A 24,030-nucleotide genomic window follows, 5' to 3' on the forward strand; every position below is an offset into this window, starting at 1 on the left:
AAAACTACTCGGACCCGTAGTGAGGGAAGAGCTGAATGAAAAAAGGAGAAGAAAAAGGAGTAGTGGGACCGGGTGAGAGAGAGAGAGCGCAGTCGACTAAGAGGATGGAAGGGAGAGAAAACGGTGGTGTAGGAAGAGTGGGGAACCCTGGCAGAGACTCCTTGCGCAAGGAACATGAGGATCCGTAGTGGGAGCCTCAACGGGCGTAGCCTTAGCAAAGCCCGCCCACCGTCTCCCCTTGAGAACCACGTGCTCTCCACGTCTGCCAGGCACAAGAGATCTGTCAGAAACTGTTAGCTTCATTCTATGAGAGAACGAGAGCGCGCTGTGATGAAATAGGTGCAATTCTTGCGCTCGCTGACAGTCGCCGATTGCGATGATCCTATCAGGAAAAGGTATCATCATCAAAGACATCTTTAGGATCGTCAAAGGTGAATTATACATTTATATAAATTCTTTATTTCCAAACATTGAGAAAGAAAGAGAAAATTAAATTTACGAAAAAAAATAATTTATAATAATATCTTATGTATAATAAAGTTATCGATACAATTTACAGTTCTAAACCTGATGAAAACACTCTTTTACATCTCATATTGCATAATTTATATTTTACGTTTTAAATTTTGTATTTAAAAATTGAGTTAAATATTTGTTTTTTATATATCTATCTTTCAAACATTGCTGGGAACTTTTCTTTGACAATGGAAACTGATTCAGCTCCAGAACATCTTTCACCGCGAAAGGCAAATAGAAGTACCTATGAATTCCGGAAGAGAACTAGAAAGAGGAGCGAAAATGGGAAAAAGAATCCTTAGCGAACGCTGCGCAAGGCAAGAGAATGATGTCGTTGACGAGGAAGCAGATGACAAGAAGCACACCGGGAGGGAAGAAATCGAAGAGACCGTAGCTTGCACTGGTGGAGGAAGCGAACGGAGGGAGACAGAGAGGCGGGAGTCGGGCTGTGAGAGAGGCGGGGCGAGATTTAATCGGTCTTGGGGGGGTCCAGTGATCGCCACCGCATCAGGGGGAAAGGGAGAACGTTCCGTTCTCTCTCTGAAGAGAGATCGGCTCTTCCGCGGAGGAGCGCTTGCAGTCGCTAGCCGAGGCCTATACTTGCCCGTCGAAGGGTATTGGTTCTCCGACTCGTTGCACCATACCCCCCAAGCAGCGCGAGAGCAACGTGAAACGAACGGACGAACTGAGAAAGAGAGAAAGAGAGCGAGCAAAAGGGACAAAAAAATAAGAAGACAGAGAGATAGAGAGAGAGAGAGAGAGAGAGACAGAGAAAAAGAGAAAACGAAGACGAAGAGATAGAGAGGGTGCAAAACAGAAAAGGGCGAATAGAACATCTCTCCCCTTCAACGCCTTACATCGTCGTATCCCAACACGAGCACGCGTGCACGCACGCCCGCGGCAGGCACGCATGCACGCGCGCGCGTCACCGCCACCGCCACCGCCGCCACCGCCGCCGCCACCGCCGTCACCGCCACACATTACCACTCGAAGGACCTCCCCATCGAGGAAGCAAAGAGTTGGCACGGACGGTCGACAGATGAACGGAACGGAAGGAGCAGAGCGCGGCACGCGTATACGTCACCCCTGAGAGATTAGGCGAGAAGCCTTTAAACGCCGGCTCCAGTGGCGTTTCCGAATCTTGGATACCTTTACCTGACCCTAAGCAAACGATTGGCGGCATCCAGGCACGCAGCAGCGTCCAAGGAGGGTTGGCAGGTATAAAACCTTCTCGGGCCATTTTGTGCCCCGGTCGTCCGTACGTCTCTCTCTCCCACCACCTAATCGTTCGCTCGCACGCTCTCGAAGGGTGACACCCACCCTTCGAGAAGGGCCTTTCGGGAGGGGTGAATTTTCGGCCGGTTCCACGTCCTGGTCGCACAGTCACAGTCAGCAACAGGATCCTAAGCGTCACGGTGTTTGTCAGGTCTAACGGACACTTTGACAAGTCTCGCAAGAAACACTTGCCCTAAACGCAGAACGACAGAGACAGGTCTCCGGATCAGTGCGCGGAAGTGCTTGCGGAGAAAGAAAGAGAGAGAGAGAGAGAGACGATTACATCTCTTCGCTCGATAACGTTAATCGGCGGCCCCGATACGGTTCGCCGAACGTCGATTCCACCGAGGGTGACGCCGGTGATCAGTGACCGTTATCGAAACACCCCGGAAGGATCGCGCTGAAATCCCAGGACGATCTTATCAAGCGATTAGCGTCGGGGTCATGCACACGACCCCGTGAGTGCGATTCGAGAGGGAACCGAGAGTTCGCGCGTCGACGAAGGATCGAGAACGCGAGAGTATATCGCGCAGAAGATGTTCGTTCAGTGATAGTTGGTGCACGGTGTGCCGTCCACGATCGGAGATAAGGGGACGACGGAAGACGGATTTGCGCGCGGGACATTCTGCAATCACGAGAGACACGCGAGAACACACGCCGGAAGATGATGAGGCTCTGGATGTTTTTGGCCGTGCTCTCGGTGACGGTGCACGCGTCGCTGGAGGAGATCACCAGAAACAAGAATCGCGGCAGGGGATCCACGTGGTGGTGAGTATCAGAGGGAGCGAGCCCGGAATTTTATACTTTAATTACACCTTCAATATACATATAATCGAATATTCCTCGTTCCATCCTGTCCTCTCTTTCTCTCGCCACGAACGCACGCTTGTAAATACGTCGCGTCGTAAAATATTTTATCGCCGACATTAGCGCGCGAATACCTTTTTGAAATAAATTATGGTTGCACTGAGCGGTTAATAGACCTGTTGACAAAGTCATCGAATGGACTTGACTAATCGAGGGAACTAATGAAGGACAAGATGATATCCGTCAGAATTGCATGTTTTATATTACAGAAAGTTTTTTAATTTGTTGTTATTTGTCGCATGAATTATTAATAAATAATAAAGTTGGAATTGCGCTTATAAAATAATCATCTGCAAGAGAATTAAGATCTATAAAATATTCAGCTTTTTTCTTGACTAAAAGTCTCGTCTTCTCATGCGCTATAGCTTATTCAAATCACATTATTCATTCGCATTATTATTTTTCCTTATAGTTAATGAGAATGCTCAATGGTTACGGGCAATTTGCTTGATTTGAATTAAAATGCATGAAAATTGTACATATAAAGGATAAACTTGACCTGGTATTCTCGACAAATAATAAAAGAACATTTTCTTGTGGCTCAATTATTGGTGATCTTAAAGACTCTTTTCCGGCTATAAACGATGACATCACAGCTAACGATTCAAGCGTTAATTGAAATCATTATTGCAATCGCTGAATCATCGGAAATAAAAATCACGTCGAAGAAATCAGTTCCACCTGCCCTTGATCTTCGACCAGTTAGCGCTGGCGTGAAAATCGAAAACTCCATCGCTTCCGTTTTCGTTCTTTATCGATCTATTGATTGGCTTCTTGTCGAGGAAAGATTAAAAATCAATTTGCCAGTAAAGAAACTACAATATCAATTACACAGCAATCAAATGGAAAGGAAAAGAGTAAAGACCCAAGGTGTACTTCTTTTCTTTTTTTTACTCCAAAGAATTTCGAAATAGACATAACAATCTTGAATTCTATCTAGAGAATTTTATATAAAATATACATTTTTATATAAAATATACATACATTTATGTAAAATGATCTCAATTTATTAAAGCCTCTTACACTTCCAAAACTTTATATTTTTTTAAAAGCAATCAAAGTTGTATACATTTGGATATCTGAAATTTTTATTTTACTTATTACATCTTTACTTTATTTTTGCACGTGTTTAGCGTAACACATTTCTTAGGGACTCGCTAAACGGCAGCGTGCGCTATACAGAAACATATCAGAAGATATGTCTCGCGAGACCAATGACGCTTCTCACACTTCTTCTTTCACCGCCGCATTCGACGTAATTTCTTCCAATTAAAATGTAATCCTCCGCTTGAATCGCATTAACCTTCGTGCGTTAATTATTACGCCGTGCGCTCGTGCGCACACGCATTAACACCTGTCTACTCCGGCATTTATCGCGCTAATCGCGGGAGCAACGTTGTTTGCGCGCGCACGCGCGCGCGAGCGCACACTATGTCGTTATTAATTCATTAATCATGATTCTAACTTCGCGTTTCGATTCGCGGTTTCTTGTACGCGCGATATGTGTTAGATAATGACTAACTTCATTAGCCCGGCCATAAATAATGCGCGCGATCGAGCGCGCTCGCATGCTATCCCATGAGATAATTGCGGCAAATGTCCACCTATAGCATAAATCGTCGACGATATATCAACCGGACTCTCGTCCGGTTTCCGCGTGAAACTAATACAACGATTCGGCAACGATAGTTATTGCCGCTAAATTAATTAGATCGACGCAGCGCGACGGGTCGCGCGTTGCTCGCGACGGCCGAGCCAACTCAAACTGTGACCGTATTGTCCCCGGTTTACCAGCAATTAAGAAGACACGAACATATTTACTCTCGCTTTTGCTATGGCTATACATCGCGTGTAACCTAGCGTTTCGATCAACGTTCTTCCGCGATTAAGTTCAATTGAAGATTCTTAAGCGAAATAAGTCATTCGATGCATCATTACTGGAAGATACAAAATGTTGGAATGGCAAGATAGAAAGCAAAAAGTCGTGAATCCTTAACAAGTAAAACTCGAAAACTTTTTACACCTATTTAATTTAAAAAAAGATATATATATACGTGTATATATTTAATCCAATAAATCAGTAGTCCTATTCTTCAGCGATGTATTAGCCAGGAATACTAACCCTAGCTACTTATTTTTGTCCTTAATTCGCCACACTCCGATCCGTGAGACCGCTCGACTTTGTTGCATTGTGTCATTTTTATTGTAATTAATATTTTTAATCTTGTAATGTAAGAATTGGAAATACAGAGTCTGAATAAGATGTTTGTGATAATATCAGGTCAGGAAAATGATTTAAACTGAACTTATTATAAGGAAACTAGAAAATTGTGTTATTATGTGAAAACTAGAAAACTGAAAAACGTTTAGCGGCCCACTGGACCGGAATGTGGCGAGCTAATAATCAAGGTTAATAATCAAAAGACCAACATAGCGAGATTAATTAATTTAAAAGCGTAAACAGATATTTTATGGAGAAATAAATAACTATAACTTAAATAAAATTGAACTGGTAGATAAACGGAATTAGTTGTATTAGAAGGGAAACGCGGAGAGAGTCGTGAATCTATCATCCGTATCGGCTCGAGATACGTCGGAATTGATCGATTAGCAGGTACAACCGTGACGATCGGTGGACCGGCCGAGAGTCGACACACGCCGATCCGGCGTACGTTACCGTGTGCATCGTGGGTGGTCGCATCTGGTGCTAATGGTGACGATTAATTGTGGACGCGGGCAATAATTACACCTCGCGGCGACATAAAGCGCGCGCGAAGACTTTCCGGATTTATAAAACGCGCGCGAGAGCAGCGGATTATTACTTTTGCCGTCGTTAATTAAGCGCGCGCGTTTTTCCGTCTCCACGAAGGCGCGCTCGAACTTTTCGCGTTATTATAAACGGTATCCGCGGAATTTTTATCAAATGCCGTCAGACGGAGTCGTTTCGCCGCCGTGAGAGAGAGAGAAAGAGCAGATCATTGTAAATAATTATTGGCAACAAGTTTCCCGTGAGTGTCGAAATTAAAACCCATTTTTCCTTTTTCAAACATCAACAGATTTTATAGAAATTCTTTATTATAATACGACGTATGTTCTGCGAAATTTACTATTTGTAAGCAACAAAATAGCTTCTGATAAAACGTATGCATATTTTGCAGCAAACTAATTTACTGTGTGTTTGCGTTAAAAAAGCTAGTTTGTGACTTTTATAAATAACTTTTCTACGTCCACATATTTTTAAATGCAAATTAACTTAAACGTTCATCCATCCACAAGAGTAGAATTATTGATACGAACTCCGTATCTTCATTGAACAAAACACGAAAAAAAAATCTGGTTGCATAAATTAGCAATCTGATAGATTCAACAAAAAAGGTAGAAATCAGGAACTTATAATTAAATCTATCAAATATTCTATAAAATATTGAAACAGCTAGAAATTTAATTACGATAACTAGATTTCTGTTTGGTGATGATCAGAATGCATCTGTGTATATAGTATATTATTGGGACAAAACATTTTTCTTAATGAAGATGACATGTGACGTAGTGTCCTACAAATAGGATGCTAAAGGGTTCGTCGTTAATCATTCACGTTTCGTATTTCAAACGAACATCTTGCTGCGCGCGATCGCAATCCTAATGGCCGTAATACAATATTATATCTATCGCTTTCATCGCAAACCGGTAGTCTCAAGTGTGGTCGATTTATCGACGCGAACGCGGTGCTCAGGGACGGGGAATCAGGAGCGAGGCGTACGCGGCCGTGACAGCAGCCGTGGCTCTCCTACGATGAGAAAGACGAGAAGTCGGTCGACCGAATGAAAAAGACATCGTCGGGGCTCCGTGATCGGAAACGCGACGTCTCTACGTCGTGATTCATGATATCTCGACCTGATTCACGACGCTGTCGTTCTGAATATGGACCGGCTCACGTTAGAAATGACATACGTCGGGATCGCTCCGACGCGGCTCGAAAGGAACGCCGATGCACACTTGGGGAAAGGCGCTCACTTAGAGCCGGACATTGGATCAGACAAAAACGTCATTGGTCTAGGACACGTTGAGCATTTGCTTCGATATAAAGTATTAATGAAACAATTTACAATTAATTATCTATCACTATACATTTATATACGTTAATTAAAAGTCTATCTATGCGTTAAAATGTCATATAAATAAACGTTTTCATCTTTTGAATCAAAGCGCTTATCACTGAGTTAGATTTAGTTCTGAATGCGCAACTGCGTTTGTTCGTTTAAAAAAGTTGCGAGGTACACGTGCGAAGGTTAAGACTGAAATAGCGTCATCGTCATGAGCGTGAACTCTTCTAAGATAAACAATGTGACCCCATAAATTACATCACAATTGATAGAAAATAAACAACGGTCTTGTCATTTGATGAGATTATTTGACTGGTCGATCCTCGATAATATCGACAGTGTAACTACAGCAAAGAATAAGATTTTTAGCGTTCAAATCAAAACGTGAATCTAAAGCTATTCCAATAAATATTAGTTAACGCTAATTAACCGCAGTTTAACTAATTTTTCTGTCATTACGAATAAAACTTCTAATACAGATCTAACGTAATTTTGAAGAAGACACGTGCGATGTATCGTATGTACATACTTTGTGATAACGGCGCGAATTTAATATACTCTTTATTGTCACTATACGAACGCGTGACGTTGAGGGGGTCGTTATTGCTCTTCGCCCTTCCCTTTTCGTTCCCACCCCCCCCCCTCCTCTCTCTCTCTCATCCCGGGGGCGATAAATTATTTTCGTCTCGGCCATCGTCTGGCGGTAGAAAGTATACGAAGGTGGAGGAGTCGTCCCTGAAGCTTTTCAAGCCCGACGTAAATTACAAGCAATAGATATATCCTAACCGGTCCGCGCGGCGCGGCTTATTTATGGACATCGCTTATTGAATGCACCGTATGCGAGAGCGCATCGTGTTCACCGCCGCCGATGCTGCGTGGAGCGCATTACGTCGCGTCGGCCGGGCCGTGCGAGCTCGCGGATCGCGCGTGACGAATCGAAGGGCCCGCCATGTGCAGGGTTCCGCGTGCATTCCGGACGTTACACGGGGCTCGCGATGTTCGCCGAGAGAGCACGTCGCGCCGTTGAATCCCATGTTTATTACTCTCTCTCTATCTCTCTTTTATTCGTGCAATACGCGCAATATACATAGCATAATCTTGTTTAATCGAACACCGTCTCGCATTTTAACGTTACGTTTACGCTTCCGTTTAAAGCGTTAGAAAGATTCTCGCGTGGCAAACCGTGTTTTCATTTTTACGTCTCTTGCCCTAAAGTGACGCGAGAAAGCGTTCTTCCGGGACGTTACGTTCTCCATCTTCCTTTTCTGAGCCACGTGTTTGCTACCTCGCATTCCGATTTGTCTATACCAAGTGACATATCCTTTTCATTCACCGCACGGAACTCAAGTGGACCATTATTTCACGTCTGTTATTATCGCGGTACACTTGCGTCGCTTTAAATTTTAATTTAAATATATAAACCGGCCAAAAAGCATTATTTTCTAAAGCTGCGGTCCACTTAACACTATAAAATGCCTCGAAGCATTCCTCTTTTCTCCTTTCTTTCAATGAAGAAAGAAAGAGAAGAAGAACGCTTATAGCATTAAATGGACTGCAGCCTAATTCAATATCGAGGAACAATTCTGCCTCTTCTTTTATCAGGCCACGTGTTTGCCACCTCGCGCTCTAACTCGAGTTTGTTTAGCCCACTCGTAGTGTCAACGAGAGAGATCTCGGTGGCGGGTGGCTGACAGTCAGTTTCACGGTGGGCGCCACGGGCAAGCCCGGTTTCTGTCAGGGCCTCAATTTCCGCCCCAGACCACGAAGCGTCGACAGAGCCGCGGCGACAGTGATTACCTGTTTATTATGCTGGGCGACGACTGATCCGATCCTAGAACGCGCGAGCTATTTTAAATAAGGGTCGCACTAGCGTCTCTCACTCTCTCGTTAAAGAACAACAAATATCCGACGCGTTTGGTGCTTTTTCACGCGATCAAATTGGACGTTTACGATCCTGTTTAAGCCGCGGAGTTCTCCCCCATGGGGAGTGCTTATGACACTCGTGTTGTATCAACATTTTATTGCATTACGTGCGTATCGCCTTAAATATCGCTGATCGTACTGTTTTGGTCTAGACTCGCTAGTCTAGCTTTCACTTGAGGATTAGGAAGGACCATGAATCGTACTATAAATGATTTATGTTAATAATCATTCTAGCGAGAACATATAGATACGATTGTAGAAAATATAAAAAGCAAATATTAAGCGGATGCACCTGTCTTGTTAAAATCACCCTTCACTCGCGAACTCCGATCAACTTTCTGATTATTTCGTGTCCGAGCGAGTTACAACGTTTCTTGCCACACTTGATCGGTATGCATTTTGCGCGGCCCAACATTTCTTCAGGGGTCCTTGCGTCCCTCTTCCCACGAAGGGCGCACCGTGAACGCATTTAAACGTTTTTCTGCGCGATGCTCGATCGATCGAGACGCGAATTCTTTCACAGGCCGGACTCGCGCGGCAGCTTGATTTATATACATACAGGGTGTATCGGAAGACGTACTTTCTCTAAAACTACAATACGCAAACGTAAACAATTAGTTTAAAAAATTAATATATTGTCGTTATTAATAATTTTCAAAGCGTAAATAATTAACACTAGACAATTTGAATTTACGAATATAATTATAAAATGTTTTATTCCATTTCGAAGTCTTACTTGAAAAGAAAAACTTGAATCTCAGTCATAAATAAGAAGTTGCGGAAATATCAATGCGGAAATAGGCATTCTAGTAATAGCACTAGCTTTATTACATTTGCCTTAAAGAAAAATCAGCTTAAATTTGATCAACGAATTTACAGCAAATCCGTAGACACCGATACACCCTATACATGCAATATATACACGCGACGAGCTACTGTTGATCGAAACTGCTGAACCAGTTTCGTCTTTCGTGCTAATCCACCTTCATCGCTCCTCGTTCTCTCTCGCGCTGCCCGTTCTCTCTTGAACGCGCACTTTTTTGCGCTCAAAATTGGCGTTTCGCGGTGACGACTACTGTTTAACTCGCACGCTTAAAACACCCATAAGTTACACATCAATTCAAATGCCTTGCAAGTAATTTCTACGATGGACCAAATGCGTTTAGTCGTTTAGTCGTTTAGTCCGACGTTTTAAAGATGTGATTTTAATATTATTTAAAGGAGCTTTTTCTTTGTTCAATAAATCAAGAAAATATAAAAATACAGAATCACTGTCTTCAAAAAATACAATTAAAATAGATATTATTATTTACTTTAAATTTTTAAGTAAATAAAGAGCATCCACTTTTACAAACTAAAAATTTAATCATTTTTTTTATATTAAATATTCTAAATAAATAAATGCAGAGATCAGAGAAGCTTGTGTAAAGCTGTTGAATATAACCGAAATAAATATTTCCAAATAATAATTGAAGGAAATATAATGCATATAAGAGAGCCATATATAAGATATATAAAGACATATGTATAAGATATATTTATAAGTGACCATTGAATGTTGAATTAAAGCCCCATTTAGCAAAAATTGGAAGTTGTTTCCCTCCCAGATCGATCACACCTGTCGCGCCTGTGGATCGGATAGGACAAACGCAATCGCGGCGGATGACGGTGCGCATTATCGTTCGCGGAATTGCCGCGTAATTAAAATTTATTCGCGCGATATGGCCCGATACCTTGTATGCGTTACCTTACGACGATCGTGTAATACGCGACATGTACGATAACGACGCGCACGGCGCTCGCCAGAACGGACACACAGGGGCTCATTAAGGGAATTTATCGGCGATCGCGTTGCATTAAGCTCCTCAGCCAGGGACCGGGGCTAGCTTTAAGCGCGGCCGAACGCGGCTGCATATAAATTGATAATTTCACGAAAGCGCGCATACGATGTACGCTTTAACGCTTGTGTCGAGGATGTATGATCGGGGATTACGCTCCCCCTCCCCGCCCTGGACGAAGGGAGCACCGAGTGCCGCCGGATCACGGGAGTAATTTTACTCAAAGGCTCTTCATTAACACGATCCCTGTTTGAAAACACGTTCTTAACGCTCCGCCGTCTGCCGTCGAAGCCTCCTTCCTTCGGCGTCAGCCGAGCCTACTTCTTCCTTCGACGAAACTCCAAGGAATTGTCCGAGATGAATGGGCGACTACAAATAGTCGCACTCAAAGCCACTTTCGACGGCTTCTTTCTGACAAATTATAAAAGATGGCTCTCTCGACAAATCCTTCCGTATATATATGCTTCGTTTTCTCCTCTTTTATCTCTGTATGTTTTTGGAGTACAATTTTCTTTCATCATTTTTATTGTATGTTACATCTATTTTTGTTACCCGCTGTTCTAAGTGCTTTGTTACGAGTTTTACTTTATATAAAACGCAAAGAGTATAAAAGAAGTAATAAACGCAAAGAGTATAAAAGAAGTAATAAACATTTTTTTGTTTTTATTTTTAGGGGTATTGCAAAAGCGGGCGAACCCAACAATTATTTACCGATGTCAGCAGGTTCCATACAGATGGAACCGGTCTACACGACCCTGAGAAGAAAGCAGAGAAGGCTCGCGAGAGAAAATCCAGGAGTGCTGATGGCGGTGTCAAGGGGTGCGAATCAAGCTATCGCCGAATGCCAGCATCAGTTTCGCAACCGGCGATGGAATTGCTCGACGAAAAATTTTCTTAGAGGAAAAAATCTCTTCGGCAAGATCGTCGACAGAGGTAAGAAAATTCATTATCAGACGACACACGCAATAATGAGAACTATTATTATGAAAGTTTTTCTACAGTAATTTGTCCATGCGATGTGCTTATATATGTTGCTTAATTTATACCCAAGAACCAGTTCCGTCTGACAACTATTTTCGTGAAAAGCAACGTGTTTAGTTCACTATTGACATAGATTTTAAAAGAAGCGATAAGTAACAAGTGTTATTATAGTTCCTTGTTTTCACGCAGGAACGAGAGTAGCAATAAAATGATACATAAGCCACTTGAAAGTGTACTTATTTTACGTTTCAAAAGACGGTTTATCAGTGCTTCGATACCCAATGTTCTCGATAGAGAGACGAGTTCCAACGGAAGAAACGAGAGAAATAAGGAACGAGAGAGAGAGAGAGAGAGAGAGAGAGAGAGAGAGGTCCGATCACGGCCGTTAAGATCGCGAGTGACAAATCTGTCGATTTGCTTAAGCCAACACAGGCTCGGGACGTCTCGTAACACTCGGTAGATTAAGTAATAAGGCCGTCATCTCGTCATCGCGATACGTCATCGCCGAGCGAACAACACCTTCGAGATAAGCCGTGGATTTTTCAGCGGATGTAGAACCAATTTAAAACGGACATCACTGGTCTTTTATCTAGCCGAAAAGCGTGTTACTTCAAACGGGTCATATTTCTCCTAACTTTACTTTATCTCGATTATACATAACCATACGATAAAGCTTGGGAATTTATTTATTATGTACTTATATTTATTGAGTTTATATAAATTACGTATATTATAAATATATTTTAAATGCATTAAAGATGAAACGCGCGCGTAAATTATAATAAAAATTGGACAAAATTAATCATTTCAACGTATCTGAATAAGTATTTGTTTATTACATAAATATACATAGCGATCTATTGTACAAATCTATATTTTCTGTATAGAATTTGTATACGTATATAAAATATTAAGTGTAATAAATTTACATTTGCTGATGAGTATACATATTATTCTATTGCTATTTAGAGACCGTGATCGGACACCCGCGGTGTTCTCGACGAGTCGCATTAACACCTCGTTTGAATGCGAACGCTCGCATAGATCGAGTGCATAGAGCGCGAAGGCCCCAAGTCGTCGTGGGGTTAGAAGGACGAGGGCACGGCGATGCCGCGATGAGGAGAGAAGAGAGGACGGGGGAGGGGGGCTTTAGGAGGCGTGCCCTTCGTCCGAAGGCCCCGGGCACGTGCCCTCACCGGCCAGATGTATGTTTTGCAACCTGATAATGGACCTTCTCGTACCAGTTCTGGCTCCCCTGCGGCTCTTTTAGATCTCGTCGAGGCGATTGTAAGCCGAGCTTTTTCGCTCGAGCCGCTCCCACCCCATTATGTCGAATGTCCCCATATGGCCACTTAGTAAAACTAAAAGAAGTACACGGCGCAAAAAAAGAGAGAGAGCGAGAGAGACAAGAGGGAGAAAAGGGGTAGAGAGCGAGAGAGAGTAGCGTCGCGCGCGCATTATTTTCACGAGCCTGTAACACGCACGCCTCGACGCCCAGAGACACGTTTCGTTGCAACATTGCAACGCGAGATGATCGTAACGTCGCGATGGGGTGACGCGGATTGGCGGTTAATACGAGATGTTCCCTTTGGTGTGTGTCTGCGACTAACACCGGTATCTAGTTGCAGATAGATTCGTAGGTATATATCCTCTCCGTATACTGACACTCGGCCCCCCTTATTTCCGATTCACCCTCCGCGACGACTGTATTCACTAGCTGTTACTACAGCGCATTTATCGTATGCCATCAACATATACTGAAAATGATTAACTGTTCTATTTGAGGATACCTTGAGGTCATCTTTATATATACGTAACAATATCGCAAGTTTTCTTACCTTATTATTTTTTAAGTGTCTTCTTGATGGGACATTATTGAGTGGAATTTATGGAGTCCGCATTCGTTTCAAGTGTCTTCACTCTTGCGAGATTTTTACAAAACCATTCGTAAAAAATTACACTGTTGTATTTAGTACACTGCGTATCTTTGCATACGCGTTAAAGGTATTATTTGAAAAATTATGCACTTCTCATGCGTTATTACTCTGTATAACTCTGCTGCCGTTAAGGGATAAAAGACGCGGCGGGCGCGGCGGCTATTAAAAATTCCGTAAATCGAACGGACGGTCACGGTTAACATTGCGGCATTTATATGACACTTGTAAACGAAAAAGTGAGAGCGCCATGTGGCATCCATAACGCTTGACGTGTTAATCAAGCTCCGAGAAAGCCACTCACGGATAATAACGCCGTTGGGGGGGGGGGAGGCGAGAATCCGTTTTTACATTCGTTTCGCACTTCTATGATACATTGTTCTGTCAGAACCAGGTAAAAAATGATTACGAGGGATTCGTGAGATACAAAAGCGCGTCGCGCGGTTTAAAGACCGATCGTAATGTTATTCCTGTCAGGATTAAATAACCATTGTGAGAGGTATTAATTTGATAGCCGCGAATAGCCTGTCATAATTACATTCTCCAATCTATCGCGCAAAATAATAGTCTACTAAGAGTCTAATAAGAATACTTACGCGAATAAACGGAATTTGATCGCAAATTCGTGCAAGAAAAAGGAGAATTAATCAGGAAGCAACGTTTTCTTATTTCTTTACATTCTATATAAAATATATTTACGTAGATTCATGTTTAAACGCATGTTAATTAATTGACTTTATTTTTGCACGTAAACGCGAGTAACAACTTAATAACTGTTCCGTAATAGATTGCTAAAATTGTCGCGATAGACTTCGGTTTGTACTTTGTCTTTCTCTGTTTTCCGTAACAATCTGCAAGATTGCTCGCAGCTTCCACCGGAGACGAGGCCCTCGACCTTTCACCTTTCGTCTTCATCGCCCTGTGTGAGCGCGGACCAGTTTCCTCCGCTCTTCTCGCTGCCGCTCCCGCTTCTCGTATCTTTCTTTGTCCTCGATCCTCTCGAGATTTGATCTTCGCCGTGCTGGCATAAGGGAAACACACAGATCGCTATCAACTACCGGTAATGCGTTCGCGTACTTGTCGCATTCAAGGATAAGAAGATCAAAAAGAGGGGGTCCGGAAAGAACGTCGCAGTCGAACACCGGCTTAAACGGTCGTTTCCGGATTATCACCGTGTTCTAACTGTCGGCAGTCATGTCGGAAATATAAGTCGTGAAAGTAGAATGGATATAGATTTTCAAGCGGGATAACGCGAATCTATTGCTGCGTCGCATTGGTCTCACGTTAATATCACCGGGTGTGCTGCTCGTGACGTGTCGTTGCGAATATATTACATATTTATTGTCGTTAAGAAACGGAAAGTCATGTAGAGATCCACGTTTTACTTTTAGTGTTACCGGGGAAAAAAATTCATCACATTTTGAGCCGCTAATTGAGAAACACAAGTACTAAGTTAAAGGATATAAGCTGCTCCATATGAACATTAATTTTCTCTCGCGCGAATGTATTATTAAGTACAAGAACAAGTTGTCAATCCACGCGGAAATTTCTAATAACGCGAGTAAGACGGTCTTAATATATTCACGTGTCAGTGTGTGAAAACGCACAATTAGCGATTCGATAAAAATCGCGACACGTCGATTAATATGTATACGATCCGAAACTTTTGTCGACAGCTAACACGAGCGAGAGAGAGAGAGAGAGAGAGAGAGAGAGCGCCGGACATACGAGATTTGAATTTAAATAATACGTGATCATTGCGGATATGTGAAAGGGTGAGTGGAATTAGTATCGAGCCGGGGATCCTGCGAGGAGATTTTCGGAGATTCGGGCTCCAATACTTTTGGCTGCGTTTGTACTCGATATTATAGCTGGTGGTGAGTGCGTTCGCGGCCTGTAATCATTTCGCCGCCAAGAGCCACCTACCGCATTGGTACCCTTACCTTCCACCGTTCTCCATCTCGTTTCTTCGTCCGGCTCCTCTTCCGTTCCTTTCTCTCGCGGCTTTCTCTCCGTGTGCCTCCGCGTCTTCCTTCTCCTCGGCGCACACCGTGTGGCTCGCAAAAGCAAGCCTCGCAGCCTAATTGCTCCGTAAACTGCGAAGACTCCGCCGCATTGGGCGCATATAACACTGTGTCTCTTCCTCTCCCAGATTATTTTTGACAATCATAACCGAGATCATTCGAATCGCAAAAAAGAAGGAACAACTACCGCGCCGCCGTCTCAGTGATTCGTCCGCGTATGAGAGTTAATTTTAATTCAAAGCTCACAGAGAATAAAAATAAAAATGAAGAATAAGGATTTAAAAAATGCAGATAATAAAATTCGACATGTAACCAGCGGAATGACGAATATAAGAATGGTCTCAATCTTGATCAACACACATAATATGCAAATAATCATCTTTCTTCCCCGGCTATGCTCTATCAATGAGGCAACCAATCAGCGAAAGAAGTTCGCGATTATAGTTACGGGCCTGCACACCTTATCCCACAAAATGACGTTGCAGCTCTTCAACGGTTTGCATTTCGCCTTCATGATTCTATTATAGCACGAGTTTCAACAGAAGGCAAATTGTAAGGCACGAAGAAAAGGAAGAGCCACAAAGAGAACTTGCACGGATGCAGAGCGGAAATCCGTAACAAATCTCATTTTTACCAACTGGATTACCTTATTCCGGAAAGACGCGTGTTACACAACTGAGTTAAAAGCCGTCCTTTCTTTTTTGACAACTCTGATTAATGAATTCGCACAAACTCAATCATGCAGGTATTTTCGATCTTTAGTCAACACGTGACGCACGTTTGTAATCTTATCTTCGTCGTGAACCCAGGCGACGCGAGGTCGCGAATATTTTCGCCGTGCGCCGGTGATATCGACGTAATCGGCCGTCGGATAAATTCAATCAATATCTGTCCCAGTGCGTGCAGCAGCGGCAGGACGCGTCTTATACGGCGACATCAGACGCTTTTTGCCACGGCCATAAATCGCGGCCTATGATGGGCTACATGTGTCGACGGCACGCCACGGTTTCTTGCGAAAACGTGAGCCGCGACCCAATGGGCCCCTGCGTGATTTTTACATCTTGTTTGCTTCCACGGGGGCCCCGCAAGCCCGCTCCCGCTCCCGCTCCCGCTCCCGTTCCCGCGGGTCTATATGGCGCTCACCCGTGTTATTCCGCGGTCTTCGAGTTCCACAGGACTGTTCTGCCCGTTCTTGGCTTCCCTTCGTCCTTCTTATTTTCGAGCCTTGCCGAGTTGTCGCCGCGATCATTCCTATACGCTCGTCACCGCATATCGAGGAACATCATTTGCGAATATGTTGAAGATAAAATAAAATAAAGAAAAAAATATATTTTTTAAACGCGCGATATAAATTTAGTAATATTTTGAAGATACACATACATCGAAAGACATTAAATTACTAAGACTTATTTAAAAATAATATGTATAAGTAATATAATTGCTGATATTATCCTCGTTTATATAAACCGTGATGACGTTCTTGAATAAACAACTTAATTTTCTGTATGTCTATTAAGAATGAAAGTTTTTATAGCCAATCTTTTAAACCGGCATTTTTCTCTTCACATTGACATCTCGAGTTGCTGAAATGGCAATCTCTGTCTCAGCGCAAGTAATAAATCCATCTTTCCGTTTCTTTATAACGTTCGTAATGAATCATTGTAAGCGGTTTTACGCCCAGCCTATCACTTGACATCACGGGCCCATCATCTCATGTCTAATGACTGTATTACGACACATCTATACATAAATCATCACGTCGCCGATACCGTCGCTGTCGTCGGGAGACCACCATCGCCAGTAACGTCGTTTTAGATTCCACGCGTAGGTGGTTACACCATAACTCGTTCTGTCCCCTGACAGGTACTCGGGCCGCGACAGTAGCAATAATTCCTAACGATTTTATCTCCGTGGAATTTCAGCCAAGACGCAAATGTCCCTCGTAAAGATGCGCGACGATGCCGCTTAGGACAATCTCAAAAACGACTCGGTCGTGGTGATTGCGGCTTTTTGCTCCGTATACTTCATTGAGAGGCCAACCGTTCGTCTGACGAACTTCATAAATCAGCGTTTCATAATGAAACTCATATACTATTATTTATATAAATTCAAAAGTACAAATCTGGAATACTTTTTACACAAATACCGATGCATATACATCACAATTTTGCAGTAACAATTTTTCGCAATAATTCAATAATAGATAATCAATAGCATTTTATCGTTTTTATACCATTTGCATTCGTGATTTTAAAATAATCTAAAAAAAATTTAATATAAGACACTTTGATGAATTAATTCTTTTTTGTTAATAAAAAACTTTTTTACATTAACAAAAAAATTAATCACAATTGAAAATATGATAATGTATACGCGTATATCTAGCTGCAGAAAAAACTTGTTCCATCTGCTTTATTTTCCACAAAGATTTCGTCAAACGCTTTTGAGACCGAAACATTCCGATTCTGTCCACCGTCCCTATAACGCTGCCAGGTCGTCAGGTTCCGGACCGAGCACGAGCAAGGAACTGCCATCGATGTGTGCGCGCGTGTTTACCTTGCGGGCACATTCTGGCTGCGCCTCCAACTTGCTCATACTATTTGAACGAGTCGATAAAACCGCCGTCGAACTATTTATCGTACGCGGAACAAACGAGAACGGCGTGTTCACTTCTCGTCGAGGGCAAACAATCGCGGTACCGAGAGATTATCGAGAGTCGCGCTTTTTGTTCTTCTTCATTTGAACTTTCCCCGCACCAGATCTCTCATCGCGTCGCATTCTTTCTCTCACTTTGCACACATTTTCCTTCCTCTCCCTCGTTTTGTTCCTCCACGACCTCGCGCGCGCGTGGTCGATAACGGCGATATTTCCGTGCCTTCGAGAAACAAGACCGCCACTCGCTTATCTGGCAGTCCCCGATTGTTTGCAAATCATAAAACTCGTAAAAACCAAGAAAAATTGAACGGATTGGTTGCCACGTATTACGAAATCCACGACGAGGCAATGAGTTCATCGAGGGCGTTCGGCCGCAAACAATTAGTCGCGTTCTTAACACGTGAAAGACATGATTCAACGTGCGTTATGCAGTTACGTGAATATACCGGCACGGTTCGTAGACTTAAAGTCAAGGAAAAAAGAAAAAAAAAGAAATTTGTAATAAATCTATCTTAATCTTGCGATAAATCTTTTCCTTCTCTTCTTTTCTTCTTCTTCCTTTTTTCCCTTCTAAGATAGATAGATATACACTTAAATTGCAAATAAATATTGAGAATTTATTTTTTTTTTTGAAAGGAAGGAAAACATTTCGAAAACTGCAAAGAAAATAAATATCGTGCGATTTTGTGACAATGAGAAATTCCTAAAATTGAATACTGTTTCGTTCAAGCCGTGCTAAATAATTAGCAATCGCTATGTTGCAACACGTAGCAATATCTTTTCCTGTCTACTTAACAAGTTGACGAGTGACCCTCTTGGCTTCATGCCTTTTCTTGTTAAACGAATTTGTGACACTTTCATCCTGTCGCTGTTAGTTCTTCAGGAATCCAGAATGTCTCCTCGTCTAGAAGGCAAGGCGATTACGAACGGTGTAATCCATTCGGTCATGGAGTCTGACATTATGATAAATAATATCTGGAACTGATCGAATTTAGGGATGAGAGGGGAAACGGGACGAGGATTCACCCGTGACAATGGGTCGTGTAACGGCATGAATCTTTTCTTCAACATTCCTGTTTTCTCACTACCGTCAATGGCAATTCTGCGTCAAGATTGAGGAAAATTGTTGCGCGCTCATTTTTCTTTCTTTCTTCGCTTTCTTCTCTGATTTCGTTCGACCTCGTTTTATCTGTTCTCAACGCTCGCTACTGTCAAAAAGGGAGCTGGAGATGTCACTGTGTCGTAACGTAAAAGACTCGTAACGAATTTAGAATTTCGAGCCGAGGACGGTTCGTTGCGGATAATCATCCGTACCATTCTGCTCGTCCGTGGTTGAATCGCTTAACGTCTTATTCTTGTTCAATTTTTCGGATTCTATCATTTCGATACGCACGTGCATTTAATCGACCCAGGAAAGTTTCCCATCGATTTTTAGTTGATCACTCCGAAAATTCATAATTTAGAAAACAGAATAACTAGAAAATAGTACAAACTTATTTTAATCCATAAGTTTATCTCTTTTATATACAACATTCATTAATTCGCTTCAGATATATTATATATAGTTATTATTTTAAAAAATATCGCGCATGAAAACTTACCTACTAAATAAAAGGTATACATTATATTATTATATTATTATTAAGGAATACACAATACATATATATATGTATAGTAATATACTATATGTACTACCCCCCCTCTCTTTTTCTTTAAATGCGCTATTATATTATAATTAAATAAAAAGATAAATAAAAGTAAGGAAAATTAATTAAATGAGATTTAATTAAAAAATATAGAGCACCATGTAATATTTTTTCACTAATGGGACAATGTAACACTGTCTTGGAATGGTGCGAGCTCGCAATTTATGAAATTGTTTTGCCCGCTCTTCTCTCGCGCGATATCTTCATCGGTACAAAAGGAGCCGACGCGCACCTGCACCTTATGCAGATAAGGTCGAGGTGCTTCAGGTCAGCCCACTCAGGGTTAAGGTCACGTACCGTCTTTTGCCTCTCTCGCTCTCTCTTTCTCCCTCTCTTCTTCTGTCGTTCTTCTTGTCGTTCTCTCTTACGGACACTCCTGTTCTCCCTCGCTTCCACCTGCGAGGACTTCTCGCGCAGGTAGTCCCTCGTGGAGGATTGAGACGTTGCCTGACGTCATCATTCACCTCCTACGCGACCAAACACCGTGAAAGTTTTGTCAGCACTCCCGGCGAGTATCAAAATATTGATATCTATAAAGAAAAAAATTAGCATTTATTGTCAAGAATCTATCACATTTCTAATGGAAAATTAATTATAATTGCCAAGAATTAATTTTTACCGGAAATATTCAAGAATATTGTGCAACTGGATAAATAAAATTAAAAACCGAAGGACTTTAATGATACACAATATTTACGATAAAAGCAGTAATATATGCATATGTAATGGTTGATTTTAACTGCGTTTTTTTTTTTTTTTTTTGCATTTCCCGTGCGCTGAACAGGGAATTTAGTTTCCGGCACGGCACACGTAAATTTTCCGTCATTTTCTTGCAGGATGTCGAGAGACCGCTTTCATCTACGCCATCACGAGCGCGGCGGTGACACACAGTATCGCGAGGGCATGTAGTGAGGGCAGCATTCAATCGTGTTCCTGCGACTATACTCACCAATCACGCGCATCATCCGCCGTTCGAGATTGGGAATGGGGTGGTTGCTCGGATAACATTGGATATGGCTTCAAGTTCTCTCGCGATTTTGTCGATACTGGCGAACGTGGCCGGAATCTCCGCGAGAAGATGAATCTACATAATAACGAAGCCGGCAGAGCAGTAAGCTCTTTTAATTTCTAAAATTATTTTATCTGAAAAAAATAAAAGAAAAAAATAGAAGCTTTAAAATTACTCTACTAAATAATATTTTATTTATTGTGCCCTAAATTCAAATAATAAATAGAATATATGAAATCTTAATGTTTGAGATTTATTTAAAACATTATACATTTTGTTATTTTATTTGCCCGCATATTTGTAAATTTGCTGAACGAAATCCGCGATAAAACGTTTATGCGGGGAAACTGAAAGTGTCACGAATATTATTAATTTTAATTATGAGAAAAATTACAGGACTTCGCCTCTCTCGTTACAGCACGTAACTTCGGAGATGCGTCAGGAATGCAAGTGCCACGGCATGTCGGGCTCGTGCACGGTGAAGACCTGCTGGATGCGGCTGCCGAACTTTCGCGTGGTCGGCGACAACCTGAAGGATCGCTTCGATGGGGCCTCACGCGTGATGGTCAGTAATTCGGACCGCGCGCGCGTCAACAACAATGCCATCACCAGCAACTCGGCGAGCAACTCCGTGCACCAACATCGCGACGGTCTCGGGCGCCGGCATCGCTACAACTTCCAGTTGAAGCCGTACAATCCGGAGCACAAACCGCCCGGACAGAAGGACCTCGTCTACGTGGAGCCATCGCCGCCGTTCTGCGAGAAGAATCCGAAACTCGGCATCCTGGGCACCCACGGGCGGCAGTGCAACGACACGAGCATCGGCGTCGACGGCTGCGACCTGATGTGCTGCGGCAGGGGCCACAAGACGCAGGAGGTGACGGTGATCGAAAGGTGCTCCTGCACCTTCCACTGGTGCTGCGAGGTCAAGTGCCAGCTGTGCAGGACGAAAAAGACGATACACACATGTCTGTGAAGAGGGGGACTCGATCGCGAGATATCACGGAATCTTGATAAATCTTCGAGGCAACCTTCATGCAGGGTTAAAAACGATCAAAGTTTCGAACTTTCTCTGTTTTTCGCGGGTAACCCTGGGTATAAACGGTATATTGAGAAATTCGAAGAATGAGACTACTCTTCTTTTTAGCTCAAAGCACCCTGTGACAGTCTCTTTCGCGGACGACCGACACGCCAGTCTCCGTTTCCGCGAGAGATTCTGCCGATGGGTCTTGCCGGACGGGGTCCAAGTCGTCGTGGAGAGTCCCGCGCGTGAACCCCGCGGGATCTCCTCGTCTCCAGTATTACGCGAAACGAACGGAACTACATATATATTTATTACGTCGCGTCGCGCGCGTATTAAAGACTGAGATGGTGAGGAGCGTTCGTGCGATCGTAGGTTTTTAAGGCTTTAAGATAGGAAGATTGTGGGACGCGTGGATGCGGTGTTAAATAACCAGTGTTAAACACCAGCGTAACACCGGCTCGCTATCTCGCTATTCACCGACGAGGATCGGAACTTGATCTGCACCCCCCCCCCCCCCCCATAATAAAGGCTCTGACATCTCAGCTGTGACAATGTCATATGGTAGAAGAAAATAATTTAAGGCTGCCTGCTATCCGCATCTCTCATCCTGTTACCCTGTTCGACAAAAAATATTATCCCCGTTGGGTAATATTCGAATTCAATTCACTACCATCTCTACGTGACATTAATCAAAATGGATTAGCGAACTCGCTTCTCCGCCGTAAAGGACTATTGATCACGATAAGTTAATCCGATGTATAAAGCCTTCAATTATTTTATCCTGCTGCATATGAGGACTTCGATTTAAGTGATGTTCATTGGCGACAACGCGAGCGTCGTGGTCTCGCGTAAGCGTTATTTATTTTAATGGTGTCCTTTTTGCCACTTTAGACACTCGCTCCCTCGGGGAAAAACTGGCAATCTCGTATACAGATCGCATACTTGTATATAAATAAATTATAGCGATGTATTTTGCAACAATGTGCGAGCCAATCGGTGGCCAATATATATTTCTCCGTAAGAAACTATTGTAAATACAAAGCAGGCTTTCACACGCGCGACGAAGACAAAGCCCCACGTTGGGAGTGGTAAATTATTTTTATATCTTTTTCATGTATTCCTCTCTCGTTTTCTCTTTTTTCTTTATCGAGTACCGGGATATTGAAAATCCCGCGGGTTTAAAAATATCTTTTTTTTACAAATGCTGGATAAAGAGATTACTCTTCGAAATGAGAAAATTCCAATAAATAAGGTAATTCCAATGTTGTGCATAATAGATGTATTAATTATTGCTCGTAATTTATACAAATAAATATATAAGAAAATTAAATAAATGACGAAATTAAGATCTTCGGTTACATTACTTTTAAACCCCAGATGTCCCTCTCCTAAAAAAATTATAAAAATCCTTTCATTAATTTTAAACAAGTAATTGCATCGATTTATCGTGTAGCATAATTAGTATCAATAATCCATTAAACAATTTATTTTGCATAGAACGTTTAAGCAAGTAGAAATCACAATACAACTATTTTACTATTTGCTTGCTATAAATAAAGTAATAATTAATATAGTCCTTGAATTCAACAATCTATTAACTTCCTGTCGCAATACGTGTTCAAAAGAGATAAACTGGTGATAAACTGGTTCTATAAAGACAAAATATAAAGTTCTCGCATAGAGGTCTCCATTCGAGCGCTAGAACCGCGATAGCGGATGTCCGCGGACGAAATGTACGAGCAATAATCCCTCGAACCTCGGCCTCACGGTCGACGCGCCGCGCCGTGTCGCAGGACTATTCAATATTTTCCCATTACACGATGCGCGCCGCCGTCGACGTATTCCCGCGAAATATAGCCAACTGGTTCCCCAACTGGACGACTTCATAATTCCTGTGCCGAGTGAATGTCGTGGGAGGCTCATGCCCCGAGGAGGACTGGTTCGGCTCTCCTCATCCTCCTCTTTTCTCCTTCCCTTTTCCCTCCCTCCCTCTCCCTTTCTCCTTTTTCTCATCGCGTTCTTTCTTCCTGCATCTCTGGCCTTCCACCGTTGCGTTGCAGCGCTCAGCGAATGCTGCACGCGATGATAACGAACGCAGGAATCCCGCAGGAATCTCCGCGCGGGATAAAAGGACCCTGACCGCATACGAACAGGCATCCGCGCTAATGGTACCAA

At 42.7% G+C, this 24,030-nt stretch overlaps 1 protein-coding gene across 1 annotated transcript; it reads left to right on the forward strand.

Annotated features, from left to right (window-relative positions):
* Positions 1–335: 335 nt before the first annotated feature.
* Positions 336–23,209, forward strand: Wg (Wnt family member 1 wingless). The gene is made up of 5 exons (XM_071770606.1): positions 336–431; positions 721–2,559; positions 11,196–11,455; positions 20,659–20,933; positions 21,250–23,209. Exons 2-5 carry the CDS (start codon positions 2,456–2,458, stop codon positions 21,805–21,807), a joined length of 1,197 nt encoding a protein of 398 aa, XP_071626707.1. The 5' UTR covers positions 336–431; positions 721–2,455; the 3' UTR covers positions 21,808–23,209.
* Positions 23,210–24,030: the final 821 nt, after the last annotated feature.

This window comes from Temnothorax longispinosus, chromosome 2, assembly GCF_030848805.1.
Source record: "Temnothorax longispinosus isolate EJ_2023e chromosome 2, Tlon_JGU_v1, whole genome shotgun sequence".
Lineage (NCBI taxonomy): Eukaryota > Metazoa > Arthropoda > Insecta > Hymenoptera > Formicidae > Temnothorax > Temnothorax longispinosus.

What these genes read in the sequence shown, in the direction of transcription:
- Wg (XM_071770606.1), top strand. Translation starts at nt 2,456, where the DNA reads ATGATGAGGCTCTGGATGTTTTTGGCCGTGCTCTCGGTGACGGTGCAC. An exon ending in GGCAGGGGATCCACGTGGTG is followed by an intron (nt 2,560 to 11,195) that starts GTGAGTATCAGA and finishes TTTTATTTTTAG; the next exon opens with GGGTATTGCAAAAGCGGGCG. An exon ending in CGGCAAGATCGTCGACAGAG is followed by an intron (nt 11,456 to 20,658) that starts GTAAGAAAATTC and finishes ATTTTCTTGCAG; the next exon opens with GATGTCGAGAGACCGCTTTC.